At 39.0% G+C, this 27,932-nt stretch overlaps 1 protein-coding gene and 1 long non-coding RNA gene across 7 annotated transcripts; one reads left to right on the forward strand and one right to left on the reverse strand.

Annotated features, from left to right (window-relative positions):
- Positions 1–107: 107 nt before the first annotated feature.
- LOC148426555 (band 4.1-like protein 4B) lies at positions 108–27,802 on the forward strand. 6 transcript variants are annotated; one of them, XM_088411254.1, is made up of 23 exons: positions 108–886; positions 6,266–6,370; positions 6,443–6,485; positions 8,395–8,473; positions 8,682–8,726; positions 9,507–9,559; positions 11,075–11,195; positions 11,488–11,575; positions 12,559–12,647; positions 13,680–13,991; positions 14,933–15,042; positions 16,622–16,658; positions 18,655–18,676; positions 18,805–18,911; positions 21,170–21,309; positions 22,845–22,957; positions 23,065–23,184; positions 23,282–23,337; positions 23,944–24,096; positions 24,582–24,702; positions 24,804–24,937; positions 25,324–25,428; positions 25,829–27,802. In XM_088411254.1, exons 1-22 carry the CDS (start codon positions 632–634, stop codon positions 25,385–25,387), a joined length of 2,367 nt encoding a protein of 788 aa, XP_088267380.1. In that variant the 5' UTR covers positions 108–631; the 3' UTR covers positions 25,388–25,428; positions 25,829–27,802. The 6 variants fall into 6 exon arrangements, with proteins under 6 accessions (XP_088267380.1, XP_088267381.1, XP_088267382.1 ...); XM_088411255.1 differs by having other exon boundaries at positions 13,680–13,749; positions 13,822–13,991; positions 25,324–27,802; XM_088411256.1 differs by having other exon boundaries at positions 13,680–13,749; positions 13,855–13,991; positions 25,324–27,802.
- On the reverse strand, positions 291–3,782 carry LOC148426556 (uncharacterized). Its single transcript, XR_015865166.1, has 3 exons — positions 3,669–3,782; positions 1,546–1,595; positions 291–950 (listed from the first exon to the last, which is right to left on the reverse strand). It is a non-coding gene; the product is annotated as an uncharacterized LOC148426556 (long non-coding RNA).
- Positions 27,803–27,932: the final 130 nt, after the last annotated feature.

Genomic DNA, 27,932 nt, shown 5'->3' on the forward strand with positions numbered 1-27,932 from the left:
GGCGCTGTTCTGCTTGCGCGCGCACACCAAAACACGCGCAGACGCACGCGCGCGCGCACAGGTCGCAGAAGTTTGAAGTATTTATACGCATGCGCAGATGAGGCTGTTTGTCCAGTTTCGCTGGTTTGACTTTTACCAACGCGCTCAGAGCCGAGTTTGCGGTTCCCATGCAGTGCTTTTGAAGCTCGTCGATCCGCGGGGGGTGCTCCCATACGGACCCAGATGCGCGAGACTTTCCTCCCCCCTCCCCGGAGCTTGTGACTAAGGGGTTCCCGCTGCAGAGAGTCACGGCGGGATTTTCACCCCCCTCCCCTCCCCTCCCCACCCGGTGTGTCGGCGGTCAAACGTCAAGGAAGCAGGCGGGCAGGTGCACCCGGGAGAGTACGGGGCAAGTCGGGAGGGAGGGGAGCAGGAGGAGGCGGAGAAGGGCGGCCCCCGCGGAGAGGAAATCAACTGGTTGGCTTGTGTCATTAGCATGCGTGTCGAGTCCCCTCGTCCTGCCTGAGCCGCCGAGTCTCCTCCTGCGCCTGTCGACCGAGTGACTCCTCGGCCCGGGGAGAGGACTCGGAGCCGACGGGACCACCCCGACCCACTGCCGTCGCGGGACTCCGTCCTGTCTCGGAAGGGAGAAATGATGGGCTTTTTGCGCCGGACGTTCAGCCGCCGCTCGAGGAGCCGCTTCCAGGCGAGAGATAGGGACGAGCGGGACGGTACGGCCGGGGGAGGGAACCCCTTGCTCATGGCCCACCAGCAGCAGGTCGTCCACGCTCCCGCCGTGGTCACCGGGGGAGCGGCTGTCCACATCCCGGCTGCCGGGAACGCGAGGATCGCCATCACCTGCCGGGTTCTCCTGCTGGACGGCTCGGATGTCAGCGTGGATTTGCCCGTGAGTGGCTCCGCTGGAGCGTTGGCTAGTTCCACCCTGGGGTCCCGCTCATAAGATTTCTTTTCTGTATTTCATTCATGGTGTTAACTTTTCAATTATATTTCCGGCCTCAGATAGATAATATTTGTGTTGATAAAATATTCACTGACAAAAAAACAACAACAACTGTCCTCTTTTTCCACACGTGACGTTAACTTTTAAATTACGTATATTTTTGGCCACCAATAGATAGTGTTCTGGTGATAAAATATTAATTCCATCTCGTGACAAAGGGACACGAGTAAATTAATTTTTTGAGACCTATTTAAGATTTTGGGGGTGCTTGGATTTACTTTCGAGGTGCTTTAACAACGTCAAAAATGTTCTACACAAGCCTATGAAAGGATGGATAAATAGATGCATGAGATATTTTAAATACTGTTGTGGTTTATTTACTCAGCACAATGTGATAGTGTGTGCCTTACATGTCTGCATTACACTTCTGTGGTTTGGGGCTTTTGCATGTTGTCCTTTTAGTTGTCTGTTTTCCTCATCTTCTTCACACATTCCAAAAACATTTGGTTATTTGAAGAATGTGAAAGTGAGTTTGAATAGTTGTCAATATGCGCCGTAGCTACCAACCAGTTCACCTTAAGTCAGCAGGTATCGGGTAAGCTCACCTGTTTATTTCCATCCAACCAAGAGTATTTCATCCAAGCCAACATGTAACCTAAAATTAAAATCAACGTCATCATAAGCATTTCTTCAATCACGACATTGACTTTATTTCATATGAATTAACATTTATTTGAAAAATGTTCCCCAACCTTGGTTTATATTTTGCAATACAACACTCTCACCACAGCTAGACTTATTGACCCAAATATTAGCCCATAATTTGGTAATTTTAGTCCCAAGTGTTTTTCAAGTCTATTGACTATAACTTTGGTTGTACAACAATGATCAGACTAGTCAGCCTTTCTTCAACTGCATTAAAAGCGGCAAAAATGAAAGTAAGATAACATTGTGCCACTGTTGTGTTGACATGAATTCCCGATGCTGGCACTCGTCGAACAAGTTTAAATGGCTATAACCAAGCATTGTCTTCGTATTTGACCCACTCTTGCACATCACACCTTACATTACCTACACATTGCGCTATACTCCAACAATCACAATTGGTTTTTAGATTCAAAGTCTTGGTTTGGCTGACATTAGTCTAAGGACAAAATGGTCAATATTTTCTTTTTAAGAAAAAAGATGCAGATGTCCAAGAGTACTTTGGATTACACCTGTTCCTGTTTTGGCTCCATTTGAATTCTGCTGCTCTTGAATGATGCTGTTTAAATGAGTCAACGAGTTTGACATGCTGCCAGAAGCTGAGCTGCACTGTGTTTATTTACGGACTGTGTTTGCTTGCAAGAGTGCGAAGAAATTACACTTCTTCCTTAATATGTTTTGTTCTGGAACACTGATAATCAATCCTTGAAAAAATGCCCCTATATTTGCTTTTTAAAATATTTTTATGGTAGTTCCTTTTTTAAAAATTATGACAAGCATTTGCAAACCATATAAAATGACAATGAGATTGAGTTTGTGTACGAGACTATAACCAGAGAGTGTGCAAGACCATGATAGATGGCAGTTCTAGAAAATAACCAAATAAATAAAATAAGACAGGTTGAATGAGATAAAAACATCTACTAAGGACTTTGAATTTCCTCCTCATTTATATCATTATTTTGAATAGTGGTTTATTGGATTAGCTCTGAGACTTTAAAACTAAAGAGAACAATATACAACGTGAACATTGTAGGCATATTTTTTGTGAATGTTGGATAGGGATTGAATAACATGTAGATATGTCATTTGAATGTGACTTATCAATTTTTTACTGTATTATCTCATTAATTAAAATAATTAATCACCTTTTAATCGCACCAAAAAAATTCTTCGAAATTTCTTCTTCCCCACCACAGTTTTTTATTTGATACATTATTGTGGCACATCATAAGTGATATACAACATAAAAAAACTGTGACGTCAGTATTTTATTTTCTTCAACAGACTTAACAAGTTTTGTAACCGTTTGTCTAACCCTAACGCTTTATTTTCTGTTTTCCTTTGTTGGTGACCGAAAAATTAGAAAAAAGTATGTAAAATAAAGCATCATCCATTCTGTCCGTCGTAGACTTGTGTTTACGAGTGTTTAGTTTGGCATAATTTGGAGTTTTGTTTTGGTTCACTAGATTAGCATCTTTGTTGCAATCATTAGCTGTGGCTACAGTCACAGCTGGGTGCTTTGTATTGATGTGGTAGACTAAACATGAGTTGCTTCTAAAATAATCTAGCACCTTCTGGCAAAGATCACAGCCAATCAGTGTCCACTTTAGGGTGTGATTGTCCTTTGTCTTCCAACCCCGACATCTCAAGTACAAGAAGCCCGACGCATTAAAAAGGATATACAGAAAACTTAAATTTACTTTAAAAATGAGAGTTAATGCAATTAGTTGATCACAATGTAGTGCTTTGTGAAAAGACATTAAATTCATATTAAACACAACACATTTTGCTGGTCACACAAGACAGTTTTTTCACATGGCCCTTTGAAAAATAATTGTCCATTCCTGAACTATAATTCAAGATTGTGCCAGACTATATCAAAAGGCCGCGAAAGACTATAATTACAGAACCATCGGTGTTTATCTATTCCTGTGCACTTGGAGGTCTGGCCTCATTTGGTTCCCTGTTTTGACTTTAGGGAAATTCACCCAAACAACCACAATGAAAGCAACTTCCTTACCCCTATGCTTTATCGTTGACTCCATCTCCCTCTCGCCTCAGAATTCCCCTCATCTTCCTTTCTTGTGCCTTCTTAATCTTTTTTTACACGCCCTCTTGCTCATCACCACTTTCTCTCCTCCTCCGTCCATCCTTCTCCGTCCTTCCTCTATTCCCAGACTCCCTGATCTGATTTGGTGTCACACACGTACAAGTGTGTGTGGGTGAGCCAGTGTGTGGGTATGCGTGCGTAAGTGCCTTTTGGTAAGATGGTTTCATTTTGAAGGTTGCGTGTGCGTCACCTCGTGCTGCGTTGCTCGTGTATGTGTGTGTGTGTGTGTGTGTGTGTGTGTGTGTGTGTGTGTGTGTGTCTGTGTGTCCAGCTGGGACTCGCAAGAACAACAACATGTAGGTTCCAACAAATAATGCAAAGTGACACATGGCTCATCAGAGCGGCGGCTTAGTCACAGATGTGTTGCAACAAGTTTGCTCATGTCCTCGTGTTTCCCTGGAGGCTGCGGCGCAGGTGAGCCCGGCCAAAAAAAGCCCATTGGACATTTATTTCTCCGTTTGGGACTACTATACGCCAGGCAAATTATGTCGCGCTGGTTTTCTGCTTCAGTAGGATCCGTGTCATAGCTTCAATCACCCTGTGCCGAATGAGCAAGGGTCTTTCTCCTGTTTTTTTTTTGTTTCTAATCTTGATTGAGCCTATCCTCTCTTCATACACACAATCCTTTAATAACGCTGATTTACTCACACATTTACCAGGAAGTTTAGATTGGTTATCAGGATCCAAAGTACAATGCTGCCATGTTTTTACACACATAGACACGCCCTCCTGCTGTAAGTTAAGTTACACTTCCTGTTGTGGATGTGGTGGGGAAAATAACTGAGTGCCGAAAAAATTACTGGAAGTGGTTGCTCTTGCTCACCATGCAATTAAAAAAAAAACACACACACAAAAACACTAAGGCTGCAAGTAACTATTTTTTTTAGTGAATTGGATTAAAAAGCATTTTAATTTCCAACCCAACTATTTCAAATTTACTGGTAGAAAATGTACAATTTAAATATTTGCAATTCAGTCACTGCTTTATAAGTGAAAGCAAATGTTATATTTTGATTCAAAACAAAAATAATAGGTTTACTTTTATAACGTACTACAGAGATCGTGGAATATTTTCATTGAGAAATTGAAATTCTGAGTATTTGTACAATTTCTAAAAAGCTGGCTGAACAAGTAATTTAATTGTTTATTAGAAATAATTATCTATTAGTTGTCTTATCGTAAACCTTACAAGGAATGCGTGCACAACTGTTTCATTATCTAACGCAAGCTAGCTTTATTTACGTAGAGCATATAGCACGTTTTGTACCCATGGTAACTCAGTGTCCTTCAGATATGCCTTTTAAAAGCATTTACAAGCAAAATAATTAAAGACAGTTAAAAGTTAAGTAAAATAATAATAAAAAGCATGCACAAACATTATTTAAGACACTTGAAGTAAAGAAGTGGGAAAAAAGCTTACAAATATTATTCAATAAACTCAGGATGACAATTACGAGTTAGGAAAGATTAATTTTATTTATTTATTTTTCATTTGTAAGGGCTAGAAAAATGCACATATGCTATGCCTTAAAGAAGATTTTACCAAAAGAAGAAAATATGTGCACTATACGCAGCATAACTCGAAAGAGTGGAAGTAAACACATTCAATTGGGGAACATTTAAATGTTTCAGGCTACTTAGTTTAAACCACTGCTTCTCTAGTCATATCAAGAGTGTTATACATATCAAAGGTTTTATACTTTGTTGTTGTTTTTTCTAATCAATAAAATGTTTTTTTAAAAAGGGATTTTTGATGCACTTTTTTTTCTACCCTTCATTGACAAAATATCAAATCAGGACTCACTATCAGCAGCTTCAAATCAATTGACTCTGACTGCTTTGATCATAGATGCCTTTAATGAAAGAATTAACTAATGTAATTTCCCTGATTTACTAATGTTCAAAAAAAGAATTTCTACTTGCGGGTACATTTTATATACTCTTTTAGTGTGCAGATCTAGTCATGTGGCGCAGGCGGTGAACACATCACCAAGCATAAACAAATACAGTATAGTACTATCAATGCTTCAATATACATAACTCATATCACATATCACAATTTTTTCCAATTTTGTTCATGCCTAATTAAATAATGAATCACACTATTGAGTGGTAAAATTTTGGTTCCATTTAAAAAAAAATCCAGTTCGAAAATCCAGTTCGATTTTTTTTTTTTTTGTGTGTGTGCCCCTCATCATTGCTAAAGTCAGCTAGCTTTTTCACTCCTCGCCCAGTAAAAATGGATAATTGACGTCGATAGCCGTCAATGGCAGTGAATGAGCTAGGTCAGCAAACCCAAGCCTCTACAGAAAATAAAAAGTGCTGAAAACAGAAGAGCTACTAACAGCAAGCCCATTCTGCTGTGGAAATGTTGTAATGTGCCTGTTTTAGGTCACATTACCTGCCAAAAAATAGTGTAGAGTCATTTTACCCAGAAAAGATCAGGTTACTCAACACTAACAAAGCCCCTTTAGCAAACAATTCCTTTTTTTGTTCTTCTGTTGTAGAGCAAAAGCAAAGGCCAGGAACTTTTTGACCAAATCATGTATCACATAGATCTGGTGGAGGCGGATTACTTTGGACTGCAGTACATGGACGCAGACCAAGTCTCGGTGAGTCCTTGACACGCACGTCAACAACCTTGTTTTTGCTTGGCGCTTAACTCTCGTTTGCTTTTCCTTCAGCACTGGCTGGATATGTCCAAGCAAATCAAGAAACAAATCCGAGGTGAGTCCATCTCTCCCTTTGTGTTGAAGAATCCTGAAATGCACTTGCACACGTAGGGGAGCGGGTGGCACGTTATCAAATGTTGACAGGGTAATTAGCATCAGGAGCCGTAGCCTTATTTGCTCTTTTGTGCCAACGCGGAAAGTGATACATTCGCCAGGGAAAGAGTACGTACACAACCTGTTTGCGGCCAGCGCATTCTAATGAGATCCAATACAAGCGCTTGTGGAATTGACACAAATAGCGGCCGAGGGGGATTATTTACTCACCTGCGGATGGCAGCGAGAGGCAGTAATATTGCAGTACTAAACAAAGGGACTGCCATAATTATTAGTTATGTAGGGCTTTCGCTATCTCATATTTTTAGAATCGATTATGCAATGGATTATTTCATCGACCAATCACTTGAACTTTCATCTTGCATCAAAGTGAATTGCGAAGACTGTTTTCCCCAAATGCAGTTTATTAAACAATTACTGTTTATTTAGTGTTGTCCAGTGTGGAAGAAAACAATTTAACAGTTAACCAATGCCAAGAAGGGTTGATGTTACTCACCACCATTCTTTTTCAAAAATAAAATCAAATGTTTGCTAATGTCTTATTTTGGTTTATCAGTCTGCTTTCATGGCAGAAATCAGAGAATAATAACTGCTGAATTGCTGAAATTAGAAGATAACTTAAACAATAACTCGAAATGATTACTCATTTATCAAAACCGATTTTGATTAATACTCGATTACTTGTCAATTAATTGGGAGATTTGCACAAGGCATGGATTGATATTAGATTCCGACGGTGTGATAACCATAAGCAAAATAGCCACGGCAAAAATGACAGATTTTTTTTCCATTGAACGCGATCTTTAGTACAAATAAATATAATGACATTCTTCTTCTTCAAGTCACAGTGCACAGTCACTATTTATAAGACAAACGCCTCCTCCTTATCCTTCATTCATGCCAAGACGTTTAAAAAAAAAAACAGCAATTGCTATCTAATTATTTTCAAAGAGGAGGCTTGTTGAATCAACTCTGGAAGCAGCCAATCATATTCTGTCCTGTTTAAACGTCCCTTTGTTAGATTAAGTAAAAAAGAAAAGCGCTCATTACCAGAGGTAGAAATTGTTGGCGGTTATTGAAACCCTTGCTTTTTAATATTGGCTATCAGCCCATGTTTCATTTTGACAGCTCTAAATGTATGTCTAGCGAAACTGAAATTTTAAATTGGTGCCTTGAGGTATGAGTTTAATACATTCCTTGACCACACTTGTAACTTAAAACATCTCTCCTTATTGAAGTTATTTGAGATGCCAGTAATCTGTTTCAGCCACCCCGAAACAAAAGTATAATTGTAATATTGTGTAATAAGACAACTGGTAATTTTTTTGTATTTTTTTAATTAGGGTAACTTAATAGAGTTTATTGTCATATTGCATGTGCCGCTGCATCATTTGTGTTCATTCACAACGTCAATACCATTCATTAGCCCATCTATGGCATTTTGCATTAAATCCACTTATATTTTTAAATACACAGTTGAATTTCACTGCCACCATACAGCGCTTATATCCAAAGCATGAAATTGTCTATGGATGTAACTCAAGTCGGAATTGAGATCATTACAGTTATCTTACTTTATCCCGTTATGTGTAAATGAGAATCTTGGTCTTGTCTATCACCGTGCATTTTGTATTTAAACAATGTTTAATGGAATGTACTTAATGAAAAACTGCTAACTAATGGAGGGTGGACTATCCTTCATTTGTTGTGCACACAAAGTCTGTTGGAACAGGCCTTAGAGTATGCAGGATTTCCTAATTGTATTGCGTGTGTTGACATTGGTATACTGCTTGGAAAAGAAAATGTAATCCAACAAGATCTTAAGTGTCTTTTGTCCTTCCGTTTTTAAGATGGTCCGCCATTCCGACTCTTCTTTCGAGTGAAATTTTACTCCTCGGAGCCAAATAACCTGCGTGAGGAATTCACAAGGTAAGAAAAAAAAAAAAATCTATTTTGGCCCGAGCCCGATGAGGAGGTCCAAAAGGGACACAAGGCTAATTACTTTGTTGCTATGGGCAAATTGGGATTAAAAAAATAATCAAAATAGACTTTCTAGAGCATAGTGTGCCTTCTGTAACATGTTAGAGAAGAATTGAAATACCTTAGTAAAATTTTTGTTACGTCCCTGTCGCTGTAGGTATCTGTTTGTGCTGCAGCTTCGACAGGACATTTTATCTGGCAAGTAAGTCTTTCATGCACGCTTATAGTAAATTGTTACTAATGATAAACTGTAAATCAATGGTATAGAGGTTCATGTCATAACTCTTAATGTGCTGTTGTAAACACCAAGAGCAGCTAATTAGCTTAGCATCCTGACTACATTAAATGTACATTTTATGTATGTTATTTTATGCAATTGAAACCTTCCGGGACCCTTTTCTACAATACTGTTATTGCCACAGTTTTGCACCACCACACCCACATATCGATGGTTTGAAACATGCCAAGTCAGCATAAACCATTCCGGGTCGCTCATTGGTTTAGGATATGTGTCATTGTAACGTTGAATATGTTTTAGTTTCCCACAGTAATATTTTCAGGTGGAGACCACCTCAGGCGTTGACATTTTTTCCAATTTCTCTTATTTAGTTCTCCTTATTTGTGAGGCTTTGCAACCCGGAGGGTGTTTGCAGGACTTGTGGACAGTCATGGCTTCTTAAACACACACACATGCACACGCATGCACACTTAGACGTCTTGCCCGTGTCTATGTTCCGGCTCTAACTGGGCCACAGATCCCCTGAGTGCGGCTCTATTATAACACTCAAGATCAGGATCTGAAGAGGTGATTATTTTGGGAAAAGGGTTGCTCTTTCTTTACCCACACACACGCACACACTTAAGCACACATAGATGATTGTATTTGACTTGGTGTGTGTGTGTGTGTGTGTGTGTGGATCAGGACTACGGAAAGATGATCATCTTAACGGTCTTACCCGCTTTTTTCTTGCCCCCCTTTCAGATTGAAATGTCCATATGATGTCTCAGTAGAGCTGGCCGCCTATTGTTTGCAAAGTGAGTAGACTTAACCAGCAATATGACTTATGTCTTCTCTGATTTCATTGAAGCAATGCTGTTTTTTGGAAAAGAATGGAATATACCATTCTTGATGCCAGATAATGATTTGAGGAAAAAAAAATTGAAAGTGGCGTTGCATTAATAGCGTTTTACGTTGCATCATTCTCAAATATGAGTGTTATTCCATACACAACATTTGCTTTACTTAATTAAAAGACAAAAATATCTGAAACATGATTTTGGAGACGTGTCAGATTCATTTGCACAAACAGGGATCCAATACAATTTTAATATTTATAATTTTCCCCCAAATTGTGCAAACAGCCGTGGTATTCATCATTCATTGAAAAACTCAAAATTAAATGGTTTAAACTGACACAGCGTCAAATGAAAACACTGTTCTATTTTATTCAAATTAATAAATCTTCTGCAACGTTAATACAAAATGGAGAATATATTATCAGGATGGGATATTTTCAATACTTTTGCTGGTGTAGAATCTATTGTTAATTGATTTCTAAAAACAAAACATGGAAGACAAGCATGTTATGTTTGCTGAGTTGTTGATAATTCTTGAGATACATGTTTATTTTCTTGTAACCCAAAACTTGATGAGGAAGTAAAACCTGAAAAAATAACCTTTCATAGGTTTTTGATATTTGCCACTTATATAGACATTTTCAGCAATACATTTTCATGAAATATTGTCTAGGATTAATTTGATAACTTATTTCTCCTTTTAAATTTCGCCCCTTACTGTCGAAAGAAAATGACAGCAGTTGCCCAGAGCTCAGCTGTTTTTAATGGTGTTAATTATACATGACAAATACTTATCAAATTAATCTTTGACCAAAAATATTAACTTTTTACTGCTGAAAATATCTAAGTTTTGTATACGTTTAGAATTTTCCTTTTCAGCTTACTGCTATTGTTATATTTTTAATATTATAATGTATTAAACACACATTAAAATAAAAACATACTTTTGTCACTAGCTGTCAACTGAAAATGACATCACAAATGCTCAGAGCTCAGTTAATGACCAATCACAGCTCACCTATTTTCTGGGTCTGGTCATTCGCAAGCTGAGTTGTGATTGGTTGTTACCTGAGTGCTGGCACATGTGAAGCAAAATGCATTTTTCAAGGTATCAAGTGTTCATGAAAAATAATTAAATTATCAAGTTGATTATTGACAAAATATTTCCTTTTTACTGCTGCTAAATAAGTAATGTATCCCCTAAAGTAAATTTAGTCTGGTGTTAAAAGATTGTTTTAGTTTATTACAAATAACGTGTCATTGTTTTCAATTTTCAATATGCCAGTGATGTATAGTGACAGGCAGAACAGTTCAGTTGTCTTCCACTTGATGAGAGAAGGTGCAGTTAAGTTGCATGTCCCCCTTGTTTGTTTGGAGGTGTGCTGAGACGCTTTTAATGAAATATGTAGCTTGGTAAAGCTGTCTATAGTGATACAGCTCATCTATTGTTGCTTTTTTTATGCGTGCGCGCAGGCGAGCTGGGAGACTGCGATCCCATGGATCACTCTCCCGAGCTGGTGTCGGAGTTCCGTTTCACTCCCAAGCAAAGCGAGGCCATGGAGCGGGACATTTTCGGCAGGTGGCTGGATCTCAGGTGAGATTTAAGCGGCGGCTTGTTGCCGCGTCCTCCTCTGCCTTTCAGCAAGCCGGGCACCCTCTCGCTGGTCTGTGTGAAGGATTATGGAGGATTAATGCTAGGAGGGTCTTGATTGATTCTGGGCAGTATTTAACGCAGCGGCGGTCTGATCGCTCCCATCTCGGATTAGGTTACATATGCTGTGCTTTCACTGAACCCGCTGGGCCGCACAAGGACAAACTGCGGAGGACACCAATCACCAGCGTGTTTCTTTTTTTCGTGATGTCTGAATCCACGTTGCCGTTTTCAGGGGGAAGAGTCCATCTCAAGCTGAGATCTCCTTCCTCAATAAGTGCAAGTGGCTGGAACTTTATGGCGTGGATATGCACTTTGTTAAGGTGTGCCTCGTGTATTTACTGCAATTTCCCCAAAATAGGACGCACCCTTAATTTTAGGGCCAAATTCTGTTTTTTTCGACTGTACTGTTTGTTACCGTTTACACTGTACAGCATGCACCAATTTGCGAAACTGTAGCAATACACAATCATACAATAACACAATAAATATCATACAGTATTTGTAAATTCTTCATGTTTTCTTATGTCCATATCCGTAAGTTATACATTTCTTGTGGCTTAAGTTAAGAATATGTCAGATTTCCCACATTATGAGTGGTCCATAAAGGCAGCGCCAGTGCAGCATTGAATGCCATCAAAGCAGTTGTTTTTTCTTTTCCTCGCAACTCAGCTCGCGTTCATTTAGCCATAAATACCCGAAGCAGCGCACCATCCGTGTTCCACCACGTTTATGATTGGGTGTATGTGCCAAAAGACTGATTATTAAACGAGTCAAATGGAAAACATTTCCATGCTCTCTAACCGGCGCACTCGGCTGCATGCCTTGCCACTCTTAATTGAATCAGCTAAAGAAATCATAACTTTTACATGATCCTCTTTGTTTTAGTAATAATCCTGTGCGTGAACAAGGTTGGACTCGGACGTTGGTTCAGTCTGCTCGCTTCTTTTATGGAAAATAATGCCTGAACAGCCTCAGCTATCACAAGCTGCTGTCAACTGCAACAGGCACTGGCTGCTAACAGCCAATTGATATCCGTCCTTTAGCTTGTACCGTTATGGTAATTATTGTAAGAATCTGGCTGATATAGAAATGTGCATCTGTGCGTTAAAACTTGACATATGTGGATGACAGATCAATGGTGTGGAATAAATAAGAATTCTTTTAAGTTACCGTTTATTGGACACACCCATACTTTTGGCCTTCATTTTTGGAAAAAGGTGTGTCTTATATTTGGGGAATTATGGTATTGATTCTTACATTAGTGTGTATTCCTGACTGCTGAATGTGCATGTGGTGTCATCAGGGGAGAGACGGTTGTGACTACGCACTCGGTCTCACTCCTACTGGCATCCTGGTGTTTGAGGGTTCCAACAAAATCGGGCTCTTCTTTTGGTAAGGCGTTTTTAACCATCTTCTTGTGTGCGCCCTAAGTGGTTGTGATTCATAAGCAAAATGTCAAGCATTTATGCGGGGTGTCCCCTGCTGCCTTTTCTGCTCACTTGTTACAGCAATTTAAATATCAAGACATTTGATGAAGGCATAAAGACAGTAGAGGCCACATTTTAAGATGAATTTTTACATAGTTAATTGTCACGGGTGTTGAATGAAGTTATATAAATTTCAAACACGTTTCATGGCTCAAAAAAAAAATATTGTCCATCATTAGGCTATGGAAATAGTCACATTTAAAGTCTTAGGGGGGAAGGGTCAAATATCCCCATGAATACAATTTACCGTATTTTCCACACTATAAGGTGCATCCGATTATAAGGCGCACCCTCAATTAATGACATATTTTCAAACGTTTTCGATATATAAGGCGCACCGGATTATAAGGCGCACCCTCCATTAATCACGTTTTAAAACTTTTTCAATCACAATATAGTAATACTCAAAGTTATAACGATAACTCAAATAATAACTCTAAACTTTCAATCGCATCATAACTAAATGTCAATATGACCAACCTTGTTCAACTGTAAACAGGTAAAGCTTACTTTATCACTTCATTCCCCATCCACGAATCCCAATCTCAATATTGAACCATATATAAGGCGCACCTGATTATAAGGTGCAACATCAGCTTTTTAAAAAAAAAATAAGGCTTTCAGGTGTGCCATATAGTGTGGAAAATACGGTATAACCGATTTCCCAAAGACAGGTTTTGTTTCGCCTGAATCTTAGCTTCAAAAAAGGTATAACGGTAGTAGCTAGTTTGTGATTTAATAATTTCAGTCCAAGAGCAGTAGAACTAATTTCAGCCCATTTTTAGATTTATTTTTTTATTTTTTAAAGAAATTGCTATAGTTTTACATTTCTGTGCCTGCTTTTTGGCACTCATTCGCTCAAAACAATACAGTTATTTGAATCGCATTCCCTAAATATGGGTTTAATCGACATTTGTGCAATTTATTTGATATTTAGGCCTAAAATCACACGTCTAGACTTCAAAAAGAGTCGACTCACTCTGGTGGTGGTGGAAGATGACGATCAGGTTTGTGCACACACGCGCATCACAATGAGGTCAGTGTTGGCAGAAGTACAAGAATTTTTTTTTTTTTTCAAGGGCCATGAGCAGGAACACACGTTTGTGTTCCAGCTGGCCAGCGCCAAGAGCTGCAAGCACGTGTGGAAGTGCGCCGTGGAGAGCCACGCCTTCTTTCGCTTACGCCAGCCAACCACGGGCAAGCCAGGCCGCAGCGATTTCACCCGACTGGGCTCCCGCTTCAGATTCAGGTAGCGCTCATCAGTCGCCTTGTTACTGAAGCAGCGCGATGTCGTGAGAATTTAGTAGAAAAATGTGCAATAGGTTCAACGCTCGTTTACCAATGGGAAGCCATTTGACATCATCAAAGCAGATTAATATAAACAAAAAAAAAAAAACATGCACTTATTACAATGTATGACTTTTTATATGGAAACCTACCTGAGCCCCGGGTTTGATTTCCAAAAGTGTAAAAAAAAAAGCAGCAAGTTGCTATTAGAAATGCTAGTCTGCTTGTCGGCCTATGAGCTGCCCTCGAGCAAGGCACTGTCAATCTCTTTTTACATGCTTGTGTGTCTGTGTGGTCTGGTTCTTCATGAAGTGTCAAACACATCTTATAAAGCAGTGGTTGAGTTGAATTGGCCCTTGAGGGTGTTATAATGACTAAAATAGATGAGATTACATTAAAAAAATATAGATAATAAGAACAGAATAACTAACATAAGCCAGCAGCAACAAACAAACCAAATGAACTGTGCGTTGTGTCTATGGTTACTTGGTATCTATGGTTACGTGGAGGTGTTCCTATGGCGACCGAGATATGCCCTTCGTATTGTTTTCCTTCTCAGTTTTTTTTTTTTTTTTTTTTTTTATCAAAGCAAATACTGTCACTTTATAGGCAATTCCTGTTCTTTTTAAGAGCACCTTAGCATAGCTCACCCTAGTCAGCAGATGTGTTCTTACAAGTCAGCTTTATTGACAGTGATTCATCAAGTCAGTTTAATTTAGCCATATTAACTAATTGGCCCACTTCACTTCAGTAGGAAGGTTTTTAATCAGGATATACTATCACCTTAAATGACAAGCTCTTTGAATTCGGTTTGCATGCTAATTGAATATCCAATGTCTGATATTTGAGCTAGAGCACAAGGAAAGCTATATATATATTTCCTTGTGTGCGTGTCAATCTCAGTGGTAAAACGGAGTACCAAGCGACTCATGGGAGCCGGCTGAGGAGAGCCAGCACGTTCGAGAGACGGCCGAGCAAACGATACCCCTCCCGCACGCACTCGCTGGGCAAAGGTAAGTCTTATTTGCTCACACAATCATGTACATACAAGCCCATGGACCACGAGAACCTGCTAGACTTTTTACACGCCTCTCTGAGTCATAGTTAACTCACCAACCACAACATTATGTGCTCTTGTGCAATTCAACGAAAACCAATAAGATCTTTACAAAAGTAATAATGCTCAGGCTTGATTGACACTGTTAGAGAGCTATTAATGTAATTGTGATTATTAATGCGGTTCTAGTTTGCAATGGTGTAAAATGTCCCTGAATCACACCGGGGTTTGGATAATTTGAGCTTTTATTAGTCTTTGTTTTGTAACTATACATGTAGTGTTTTTGGCGTGTTAAATATGAATTAAAAATATTTAATCTGGTATACTAAAATAAACTCCATTTCCTTCACATGTTTGACTTTGCCTGTACAGTCATACAAAAATACATAGATTTAAAATAAATCCCAATAGCTTGTGTATGATATTAAGTCATTCAATACCAATGACATATTTCAGTTTTTTTTTTTTCATTCAATCCCAGATATTTATATTTTTTCAAATGTTTAGTGGAAGGAAGTTCTAAAAATGGCTGGTACTAAATGAATTCAGTTCTAAAGTAAGCAATAACTGAAGGTAATTAATTACTAAATTGAGGTAATTCATCATAATTATTTACCTTACATAACTAAGGAGTAAGGTAATTGATTTCTTTAAGTAATTGATTCCTTTAGGTTACTAAAGTTTAGGTTTGAAACACTAAATTAATTACTCCAGTACTCAATTACTTGAAGTAATTTATATGTATATATAGTACTGAAGTACAAAGGTAAAGTACTTAAGTACTAAAAAAATTGATTAATTTATCACTTGTAATTGATTAATCAATTACTTTAGTACCTAAGTTAGGAACACTGTAATTAGTTTTTTAATTTTTTAATTTTGTTATCGATTTTCTTCTTTTATAGCAGTCATAACTTCACTTTAAAATGTTTTTCAAATGTTGCCTTTTATTCGTACTATAACCTTGCTTCACACTGACGAATGTTTCGAATATTTTTCTTGACCTCGTATTTATTTTTGACCTTTTAACCTCTTGTTGTTGTAGTCATTTAGTCAAATTCCATCATTTCATATTTCCCTATTTCTATTCAGTATTTACTAAGTTAATTGTAGCCATTATTGGGTAACAAATATTTTATCTCCTTCTCCACTCTTTCAAAACAGCGCTTGTGTTAGATCTCATTATACTGCGGCTGTGAGAAAATGTCTGGTGGATGAATATCCATAATTCCAGACAAGCGTTTCGTACAAAGAGGAAGCGCTGGCGTCTTGAACAATTGGGTTAGCAGATCCGTTTGAACACACCGCTCGCTTTATCACGTCAGGCTGATCATTCACCTCAAGAAAGGACCTCACATTCCCAACACTTTGAGTGGCGCCTTTCGACTACTGTCGAAAGCACCTGCTGTCATTCTCCTTTAATCCCCTGCTCCAGCCACCGCAATGTTGACACGCCTGTGAGAAAACACACTGACGTAGACTACATACACATGTTCAACTCTAACATTGTGTGTATGTGTGTGTTGCCCTTTTAGTCACTGCCATTTCTCCAGCCAAGCCTCCACGCATCAGGTAACACCCAAACACCCACACACATCCTATTATACAGTATGGACATGCACTTCATAGAAGTGCTGACTGCAATAAGGGGCATTCTGCCTCCCCGGATGGTCACGGCCATACAATATGTAATTATACTTATTAATACAGAGCTGTGATTTCAGAAAAGGAATGTCATGTCCTGTTCCATCAGCCCTTGTTTTGTAGTTTAAAACGCCTGTGAGCAAAATTGGCTACAATTTTCTATGGGGTACACATATGCCGGCCACAAGAGCTTCATTAATAATCTATCTTCTAGTTCAGTGGTTCTTAACCTTTTTTCAGTGATGTACCCCCTGTGAAATTTGTTTTGATCCAAGTACGCACAACTTAACAAGTGCAAAGCATTTTGGGGATTAAAAAAAGAGATTTAAAACATGCCATCAGTGTGATTAATTCATCTTTGGAACTTATTAAATTTCATTTGAAGTGATCCACAAAAATTTTATCAACATAAAGTGGCCTGTTTTGGCTCACAAAAGAGCTCTGGTATCAAAAAGAAATAATTTCATTATTAATAATTATTCGTCCACGACAAATAATCAACATAAAACGTCCTCTCTTGGGATTACAATACAGATATGTTCCCCAAAATAAATCGATAACTTAATTATTAATAAATATCTATCCACATAAAATAATCAACATAAATTGTCAGACTTGTTCTCAAAAAGAAATAATTATAAATACATATTTGGCCACAGAATTTTCAACTTAAAATGTCCTCTTTTTGGGATCATAGTAGAAATCTGTTCACAAATATAAATCATTGACAGGTAACGAGAGGTGGCACGTGACAAGTTGGGTCGAACCATTCTAGTATGAGAGAGACCCTGGCTTCTTAAAATAATGACATTGAATAACCTACTGAACATAAAATGTGTTTTATGAACTTATATTTTCCTGAAATGTTTAACTCATTCAATAATTATTTTAACAGGATTTTTGCATGCTTGTTTGTTATTTTTTAAAATCTAGAGTTACCCCTGGAGTTCCTTCAAGTACCCCCAGGGATACCCGTACCCCTATTAGAGAACCACTGTTCGATATCAATATGTCCTAGGCTTGTTTTAAAGTTTTGGAGTTATAATTAATCAGAAATGATCATTGCACTATTTATAGTTTTTTTTTTTTCCTATTTTTTTTCCCCAGTGGAAAATGCTACTACACATTTTCCATGTACAACACCATTTGCCTACTCTTTCGTCATGATTCTGCAGACTCTCACATAGATTTTAATTTAAAAATATCACATGTACACCATTGTTTGTTGAAAACCCAAAATGAGTCATTGCCTGGCCGCTTTTTGTTTTATTTTTGGGTTTGTTAAATATTGTAATGACAGCAGCGTGGGAAAAAAAAACTCAAGGCACAGGTTTTTATAGAATGTATATGAATGGAACGATGGCTACTTTTTATGAGTTCTGCGCAGTTTATACTTTTCCATTGTTGTATCTTTGTACGGAATCTTTCATGTCCCAATGTATTCACATCGATTCTCAGTACAGGTCCTCAATGAAATGTTAATTAACTCATTTACCGCCATTAACGGCTATAGTCGCCTAATATCCATTTTAATTGGATCAGCAGCGAATGAGCTAATGACCTGAAAAGCTGACTTGTTCAATGTGAAATAAGAATCAGCCATTTATTGTCATTGTACGCCGTACAATGAGACTGGAGAGCTTTCTCCTGTTCATTGCACACCTCAAGATCAAAGATGAAATACGATTAAGTATAAATCCTACCCGATTCAAGTTAAATGACACATGCACTGATCCGAATGCTCTGGTGGTTCTTCTCTTGCTCTATGGAGTCAGCCTATTGAGGACGTTTGCTGCAGATTCTGCTAGAAGTGACCAGGATCTAGCCTATGAATCACATTGGTCTTAACTGCACATGAAATTAAAGTATTAAAGTTAATCTGCGACGGCTGATTGTTGTCATTCTTTCTGTGCCTTCCTGCCAGCCCTGATCCCAGCCTACATGCAGTGAGTGACCTCAGATGACCTACTTACCCACCCGCACGCGCGCTTCACGCATATACGCAGGCACTCATAGCATGTGCTTCGCCTGTGCAACAACATTTAATTTTCGGCGTCTCTTCAATCCTTTCTAGTACCAGCACAATATCCCGGTGGCGGGTCACGAGGCGTGGCGCCCGTCCCATCCTGCCTACACGCCCGCTGTTTATCTGCAGCCCTCCGGAACCACGGCGCCGCACAGGTAGGACGGGGACACGGACCTCGACGAGACAACGGCGTAACCACTATAGGGCGGCACAAAATTTTAGAACAAGGATGAGCAAATTCACTGATTTTAAATGGGTAAATGGAATTGAATTTTGAAGATTAATGTAATAATAAATTAACAAATATTGCATTACATATAGTTAAATATAAATTTTAATTTGTATTACATCAGTTACATTTATTTACAATAAATTAATTACCTTTGTGGATATTCAGTACACATAGGACTGCTGCAATGATTAATCTATTAATCGACTATCAAATAAATCAGTTATTTTTATAATCGATTATACAATTCTTTGAAATACAGTTCTTCATTTTTTTTTAAATTGTATGATAAGGCAGTTATCAGTAATGAAACCTTTTTGGTTGCATTTGATTTTGAAAACATGGGCAAGGCCATTCCAAGATGAGGTTAAAAAAGTGAAACACTTTCTTTTGACAGGAAAATCATTTGAATATAATGAATTCAGCCATTAAAACTTGTAAAAAACAAAAGCATGTCATTAATGAATTATATCTGATTTGCAGCAAATCAATGGACCATTTTTTGTCATGCATGAATAAAAACTCATGAAAAATTATAAATAAATTTGAACTAGACTATGTCCTAATTGGGTGTCGGCTAAATTAAAAACAAAATTGAGAGGCCCGCTGGCCATATTTTGCCAACCTCTGTTTTAACGGCTTTTGGAGAACTAACCTGCAGGGCAGGTTTCTGTTTTTAGAAGCCATCATACCTGTGTTTCCATCTCACTTCATGTCATGCATCTCATACGTGCGTGCGTGTGTGTGTGTGTGTGTGTGTGTGTGTGTGTGGACTTGCAATGTGTGTCAGACCTTCCGTCGGGGCCCCTTCCTGCTCCACCGGTCCCGTGAACAGTCACCCCGTCGTCCCGGAACGAACCAGCAGCTTGCACTACGGGCCCATCATCAATGTCGTTCACAAGGACAAGGTCATGACCACACTTTGACCTCTAATTGACCTTGGACTTACATAGACATCCCCCACCTCCAAAAAAGAAAAAAAGCGAGAAGTCTTTCATCATCCTCATTCATCACATCTCCACATTGTTTGTCTGGTATACACCTCGAGAATGTGACGTGAGTCATAATAGTAGCTTAGTTTGATTGTGAAAGGTTAGATTATATCTCAATATCTTTGCTGCTATGGATTTAAGAAAGATCCTGTTTTGTGATGTTATAAAGGAGGGGTGGGAAACCTGTGGTTTGTGGGCCAGACACAGCCCAGGAGAACATTTACTCCTTGCCGGTCGCAAAATATTGCAATCTAAAAAGCGTAGGCGGTAATTTTTTCAAGCTACTGAAATGTTATGCAATTTCAACATCAGCACTCTTTATAGAGAAATAAAACTAGCAACTTGTTTCATGTTCATTTGTAAAGCAAAGCATTTATTTATCAAAATTCTAACAAGTTATTCAAACAGCTACAGGTTTGGCTACCAATTTCACACATGATGAACATGCACATTATCATTGTGCCATATTCATTTTTTTTTTCACTGATGTATTTTTTTGTTGAATACTCAGCACACACTCTCCTTTGACTGGCTATATTATAATACAAAAAAAAAAAAAAAAAAAACAGATCGGTGTATTCATAGACTGGCCTTGGGATAATCTTCAGAGATCTGAAATTGCTGAGGAAAAAAAAGGTTCCCCACCCCTGTTTTTTGTTTTGTTTTGTTTGTTGAGATTGCTGCAAGCAATTAAATGACAAAAGCGCTTAAATAATGTAAATTATCCAAGGTTATAAGGGTCCAAACATGCATATATTGTTTGCTGCTTTAGAGATGCTGCATGTTTGTTGCTGCTGCATGCAATTTATAGTTCACCGTGACATCATGAATGATAATATCGTTATCAAGCAGTTGTTTACATGTACTGTACTATAATTGTTGTTGTTGTTGTGATATTGGGTGGATTTTGGAATCACATTGCGGCCTAGTGAATTAATAAATAGTTTTTTGCCATATTGCTTATAAAATAAAGGAATGTGAATAATTTTTCATGTTCTCTATACATAACTGTGTAAAATGAAGGCATTTCATTCCTTGTACATTTACAATGGGAACAATTGATCATTTACACCAATCGCTAAGAATGAATTCGAAAGGTTATTAAAAAAGAGCTGTATTATGTGATGTGGGAAAAAAAAAAAACATTATGTGGACGGGCTAGATTGCGTTTGATGTGCCGTGTCGCCCTCAGTTTCCCTCTAAGCGGCCCCGCCTCCGACCATCAACTCAGCGTGGAGGAGAACGAGACGTCATATTCCGGAAAGGTCCATCGCCGTCACCGCCGCCACACGCACAGCCAGGACACGCTCTGCCACACACACAACAAAATCAGTGAGTAACAAAAAGGCCAATCCGGGTAACTGCTTATGCATGCACTGTTTATGCCCTATCGGTTTTCTTGATTTCCTTGAAGGGATTCTAGGCATTTACGTATACAGTATTGTCAATACAAGGTCCTTGTTTTCTGTGTTTGATAGACAAGTCTTCCGCTTCATTGGATATTTCATTTCCATTATACGGTTATATGCAGGCGCAACGTTCCTTGTAAATGAAATCATGCATGTCAAGGTACAACAGCAGTTACTAATCGAATTTCCTCTTTGCCTTTTTGTACACACAGCCTCTAGCGTAAATATAAAAAGTCTACACACCCTTGTTCTAATACCAGGTTCGTGTGAAATCATTTAAATGTTGCAGTTAATGCGCTTTATATGTAAACTTTTAGTATACTAAAACGGCCGCCACCTAATTAAAGGAGTCAATTACCTCCATAGTTTATTGTAATAAATGACTTTGGTTTTTCATTATACAAAGTAATAAATTACTTTATTAGGTAATGACTTAGCAGGGGTGTCCAGATCCGGTCCTCAAGGGCCGCTGTCCTGCATGTTTTCCAGGTTTCTTTCCCTGAATCACCTGATTCAAATGATCAACACGCTCAGCAGAAGCCTGATAATGATCCTGATTATTTGAATCAGGTGTGTGAGGGAAGGAAAGCCGGAAAACATGCAGGACAGCGGCCCTTGAGGACCGAGTTTGGACACCCCTGACTTAAAGTAATCAATTAGCTTAATCAGCATAAAATTTTTCGTCAAAGAAATGTTTCCATTTGGTACCATTTTATCCGGGGTGGAGTCGCGGGGGCAGCAGCCCAGACTTCCCTCTCCCCAGCCACCTCATCCAGCTTGTCCAGGAGGATCCCCAGGTCAGCCGAGAACATAGTCCCTCCAGCGTGTCCCGGGTCGATCCCGGGGCCTCCTCCCGGTGGGACGTGCCCGGAACGCCTCCCCAGAGAGGCATCCTAACCAGATCCCCGAGCTACCTCAACTGGCTCCTCGAGCAGCGGCTCGACACAGAGTCCCTCACGGATGACTGATCTTCTCACTTAATCTCTAAGGGAGAACCCAGACATCCTACGAAAGAAAACCCATTTAGGTCGCTTGTATCCGGGATCTCGTTTTTTCGGTCACGACCCACAGCTTCATAGGTGAGGTCAGGAAGGTAGATAGATAGGTAAATAGAGGGCTTTGCCTTTTGGCTCAGCTCTCTCTTCACCCCAAGCGACCGGTACGGATTCCACAGCAGACACTTCACCGATCAGCCTGTCCATCTCCCCTTCCATCCTACCTTCACCTGAGAACGAGACCGCAAGATACTTAAACTCCTCCGCTTGAGACAGGACCTCATCCACGACCCGCAGAGGGTATTCCAACCTTTTGCGACCGTGGACCAGATTCATTTATTGCTTTTGATTGTTACAAAAACACATGAGAGGACCTCGAAATTAACAGGAATCATTTTTGAAATATTCGTAGAGGGATCCTAGAGTACAGACAACCAAAGGTGTTTTTCTTTATTTCCGCTAGAGTGTCGAGCGTCACCCTGTCTCGGAGACGCGTTGGACATGTCTCCGTCTTTCCGTAAGTCAGATAGCGAGTGTCCTGCGTGGCCCTCACTCTGCATCAACATGGACAACAAGGTCAGACACATTTCCACACGTTGACATTCTTCTCGGCTGACGCCGTAAGACGTTTCCGCTCTGGCCTGACTCTCCTCCTCGTCCTCTCCAACGCGTGACGTCCGCAGGGAGAAGAGAAGCAGCTCTCGGAAAAATCTCTCCACCCCTCCAGCGCCTCCTCCCCGGCCCTGCTCCCAGACCACCTGAAGTGTAACATTCTTAAGGCGCAGATGGAGGCGGCTTTCAGGGTGAGTTCCATACATCATCTCCGGCTAATATTCTCTTCAAAATGCCTTCATTTGCTTATTTGAATGCTTTTTCTTGTGCGCTTTCTCCACTAAATAGAAGGACGGCTCAGTGAGTCCGAGGAGAAAGAACGCTGATGTGCCTCTCAAGGACAGGCAAGTTCTATTTACACTTTTTCCTTCAGTCTTTTCTCTATGCTTGTTCCCTTTTACAAAATACATTTGCATCACTTTTTCACCTCACTTTTGAATGAACCTACTTTTTTCTGTACTGATCAGATAACATCGTGACAAGGGCGTAACAATAGATTGTGTAGAATCCAGGGGAGGGGCATTTTATAACTTGATGTTGACTGAAAATGACATCACAGTTGCTAGGGCTCAGCTAATGACCAATCACGACTCAGCATGCGAACATCATCACTCAGAAAACAGGTTGGTTTCATTAGCCATGAGCAAACTGTGATATTATTTTCCATAGACAGCGAGTGGTAAGTAAAATGGGATAGGCTCCAGCTCACCCTCTACCAGGGGCGGAGCTACACGATGGGTGACTATGGCCACACCAACACCTAAAAAAAAGACATATATATCAGATTTCTCTGCTATTTTTACATACATGTGGGTATTCTTAGACCCTTTGTATTAACTGTATATTTAAATGTGTATGACAAAATGAATGTAATGACGCAATTTCATTTACCCGCAACCATAATGAAAGAGCTATCAAAAATGGCTGAGATCCTAAAATGTTGTCGACAGGTATCAGAACTCCTCTCAAGACTCATCGGCCTCCAGTTTGCCCCCAGACAAAATGTCCCCGAGACCGGATGCCCGTTTTGCCTCCGAGAGTCTCCAACCTAAATCCGGCTCGTGCACCAACCGCAGGAAACGTCTCGTCAGACAGTTCAGCTTGTGAGTTGACATCGCGCACGTTTGAAATTGTTGAATGGACAAAAGAACTCCAGAAGTACTCTAACGTAAGTGGGTTTGGCACAGGATTTCAAAATATGAATTAAAATGAAGAAATAGTTAAAATGTAACACGGATGATTTTTTTGACTCATTCTAGCCAAAAAACATTTTTAACTTTTTAAGGGTCCATGAAATCCTAGAAAAAATATCTTCAGGATTCCATTAATTTACTGCTCACTTGCCTTATCACCACCATAATACAAAAAAATCAGTCATATTTGAATTTATTCTTTTCTTGATGTTTTTTTTTTTTTTTTTGGGGGGGGGGGGGGGGGGGGGGGGCAACAACACTTTTCTCCCAGCACAATGTTTTTTTTTTTTTTAATTTATCGGGTTATATTAAATTTTAAAAAAAAATACTTAGTCAGTTAGTAAGCTAGCAATACGTGCTATTTTTTCATCCGATTTCCTTTTCTTGGTCCTCAGTAACCATGAAGATGAAGACAACCTTCCAGAAGCCCTCGCGGCCATCTCCTGCGAGAGCACGGCCAAGTCAGGCTCCACTAGTTCACTGGACAAACAGGTCCAGCCCTCCATTTACCCACAGGTAGACACATAAGCAATTAAAATCAACAAGCCTTCCAAAACGTTCATGGGGGAGAACGTATGAGACTTTTATTTGTGTGTGCATGTCCATGTGCATTCCAGGTGGACAGTGTGCCATCACTGGAAGTGGCTAGTCCGTGCCGTGTCCCCCCTTTGCCTTCTCCCCACCTCTCCCCTTCGTGCTACTGTAGTCCCCTCCCTCACTTGGCCCCTTACCTTGCAGCCCATCACGACAGGTAACGCCTTTGTCCTGTCATTTCCACTTTCCTTTCGATGATCTTTGTGTTCATCACAGATGTGTGCAGAAAGACTTTGTCCATGTATTCAATATTCTTGAAATCCAGTACAGTGGTTGCTGAATTCTTGTCAGAATTATAGTGACATCTAGTGGCCAACTCGTGCACATCAGACGCAAGTTTTTTGTCCATTTATTCAATAGTCTTGATATCCAGTACAGTACAGTAGTTGCAAAATTCTTGGGTGTCAGAATTGTAGTGACCTCTTGTGGCCAACTCATGCACATCAGACGCAAGTCCGATAAATATCATGACGCTCAGTTTCATTCTTTAGCTTTTGTTTCATTGTTCTTACAGTTTATGTTTATGTGTGTGCATGTTTGTAGCGGAGAGGAAGTGAGGCTGGACAGAGAGAAGATCCTAAGAGCCCTTTTGATGACAGAACTCTGAGAATGTGTCGCCTGACGCCCTGATGTGGAAAACCCAAAGGGGTGGGCTGCTATTAACCTTTTTTTTTTTTGCATTCATAATGAAAACATGTGAATATTTATTGTACATTGGACATACAAAAGCGTGCACTCACTCATTCAAATGCTAAGGTTTGGGGCTTTCAAAAAATGAGAGCAAGAGCAATCATTTCAAAACTCTTTGGACTATAAATGTGATCTAAAATATGTTCAACTCATTAGAGAAAAAAAGATACTGCTTGCACAAGTGTACACATACTCTCAACAGGGGATGCCGAATTAACCAATTTAATTCCAAGTCACGTTAAATGGAAGTCAGCACATACACGCTAGCTTTCGTTGAATCTCAAATTTCAGCGGTTCAGTCGTGATGGGCTAAATGAAGCTTCATGCCCATCTTGTGATATATTTTCCTCTCCTCCAGATGGTGCTTTGGGTTGAAAGATAAACACCTTGTCGGAGGTACAGTACTTTACCCCACCAGTTTCATCTGCACATTCACCAAATTCTTCCCGAGTGAAAAATAACCGTTTTTTTAATTCAATATTTGTTTTTCTGCTGGCGCACAAAATGAGCTGCGTACGACATGGCCTCGTTCAAAGAACAAAACCAACACAATGCATGATTTGGCAACAAATCGTCCGAGGCTCCGTCGAAGCCATGTTAAAAGAACTACTTCGCTACAGCAGTGGAAATGTTTTCAATTCCCACTGCGTTTTTGACTGGAGAGTGCCATCTAGAGGAGATCAAAAATATCACAAGTGCTTCATGATGCTTCGATTATCCAGCACTACTGTACAGGTAGGCTTTCCCTTACAGTTTTTTTCCTAGTATCAGATGAAAATGTTGTTCTGACTTTGACTGATTTTGGTACTGTGTTGGGTGTTTTTCTTTTCAAGATAAGGCGGATATGTCAGTAGATAATACCCCTGATTGATTTGAGAAGAGAATGTGTATACTTCTGCATTCACATTATTTCAGTTACTTCTTGTTGTACAGTAACATGAACAGCGAGAAACCTTTTTAAATGGTTCACCTTGGTCTAATTTTTTTTTTTGTCACAAAAACCTGCCATTTGAAACAGGGCTGTGTTGACTCTTTATATCCGCTGTAATTGCACAGACGCCATTATGTTATGTTTGCTGAAAAAGTGTTCCTTTAAGAGCTCATCTGACTGTATATAAACTTTTCGATGGAAACCATAAGGCACCAGAAGATACTTGTGTTGCCTGCATGAGACAAAAGTTGTTGTTTTTTTATTTTATTGTTACTCAACAACTTGAATGTACCACACACATTCTAAAAAAAAAAAAAAAATACTCAAGTTAGTTTGAGGCAAGAGAGTGAGGTTCCATTGAACACAAATGCTCAAGCGTCGTCAACTGCTTCAGCTCTACGGACAAAAGTATTTGGACACTTCTATATCTCTTCTACTTCATACCAAAATGACATCTTGAAATTATTGCACGCATGCCTTTTTCTAATGGACCCCACTTTGTGGACTGGGTGCAGTCACGCAAGAACAGAAATGAACTTGCCCAAACTTGCTCCAGCTTTAAAATCATCCAAAGTGTTTTTTTGATTGTGGGTATTTCCCCAATACTGCAATTGGTTATTTATAGGGTGAGAAACTGGTGCGGGCCTTTTTGTACAAATTGTGTTGCATGCTATTTTAAGCAACAAAATTTTAACTTATTCCTTATTCCTTTTCATGTTTTTTTTTCTCTGAGACGTTTTAATGAGAAATACTATATTATCCATAAAGCTATTACATTATGTATTTGTCATTTTGTTTATTAAAGGAGAGGTCAACTCAAACATTTTGTTTACAATAATATGTTCCATGCAACCCCACAAGGTCTAACTATAACATTGTGATTAATATTGTATTTTGTGGAATATGAATTAAGCAGAAAAATTCTACTATTTTTTTTTTTTTTTTTTTTTTTTTTTGGAGGCATTCAATTTGCCACTAGCTATTGACTGAAAATTACATCACAGTTGCTCAGAACACAGCCAGTTACAGGTTGCCTGTATTCTGAGTTTGGTCATGTGATTGCAAAATTTTGAGTTGTGGGGCTGCATAGAACACATTATTGTAAAGAACGTATTTGTGTTAAGAATCGAAGAAGTAGCTTAAGTTATTAAAGTACATATTATTAATAACTTGGAATGTTTTACAATCATTTCTTGTATATCAATATTTAAAACTATTGTTTTTACAAAATATAAGATATGAAGTACGTCCGTTTTTTTTTTTTGCAAGACAATCCAACAAGGTTAAAATGTGTATGTACTCATATGAGAAACCTAACTCAAAAAAGATCTTATTAAAAAAAAATGTAATTCTTCAAATTACCGTGGAAGATGGGATTTAAAATAAAAATCCTAAAAACGCCGATTGTTGTTATCATTGATATTGTTTTTGTTATTTTATTGCGATGACTGATTTGTTGATCAAATTTTATTGTTTTAGAGGAATACAATTCAGTACTGTACACCATTTTTTTAAGAAGTCGTTGTAAAAT

Source organism: Hippichthys cyanospilos, chromosome 3 (assembly GCF_059441005.1).
Source record: "Hippichthys cyanospilos isolate Australia breed blue-spotted pipefish chromosome 3, RoL_Hcya_1.0, whole genome shotgun sequence".
Lineage (NCBI taxonomy): Eukaryota > Metazoa > Chordata > Actinopteri > Syngnathiformes > Syngnathidae > Hippichthys > Hippichthys cyanospilos.

Bases quoted from the DNA above. Each gene is read 5' to 3' on its own strand.
- LOC148426555 (XM_088411253.1), top strand. From the start codon at position 632: ATGATGGGCTTTTTGCGCCGGACGTTCAGCCGCCGCTCGAGGAGCCGC. The intron at 6,486-8,394 runs GTGAGTCCATCT...TCCGTTTTTAAG, and splicing joins AATCAAGAAACAAATCCGAG to ATGGTCCGCCATTCCGACTC. The intron at 8,474-8,681 runs GTAAGAAAAAAA...CTGTCGCTGTAG, and splicing joins CTGCGTGAGGAATTCACAAG to GTATCTGTTTGTGCTGCAGC.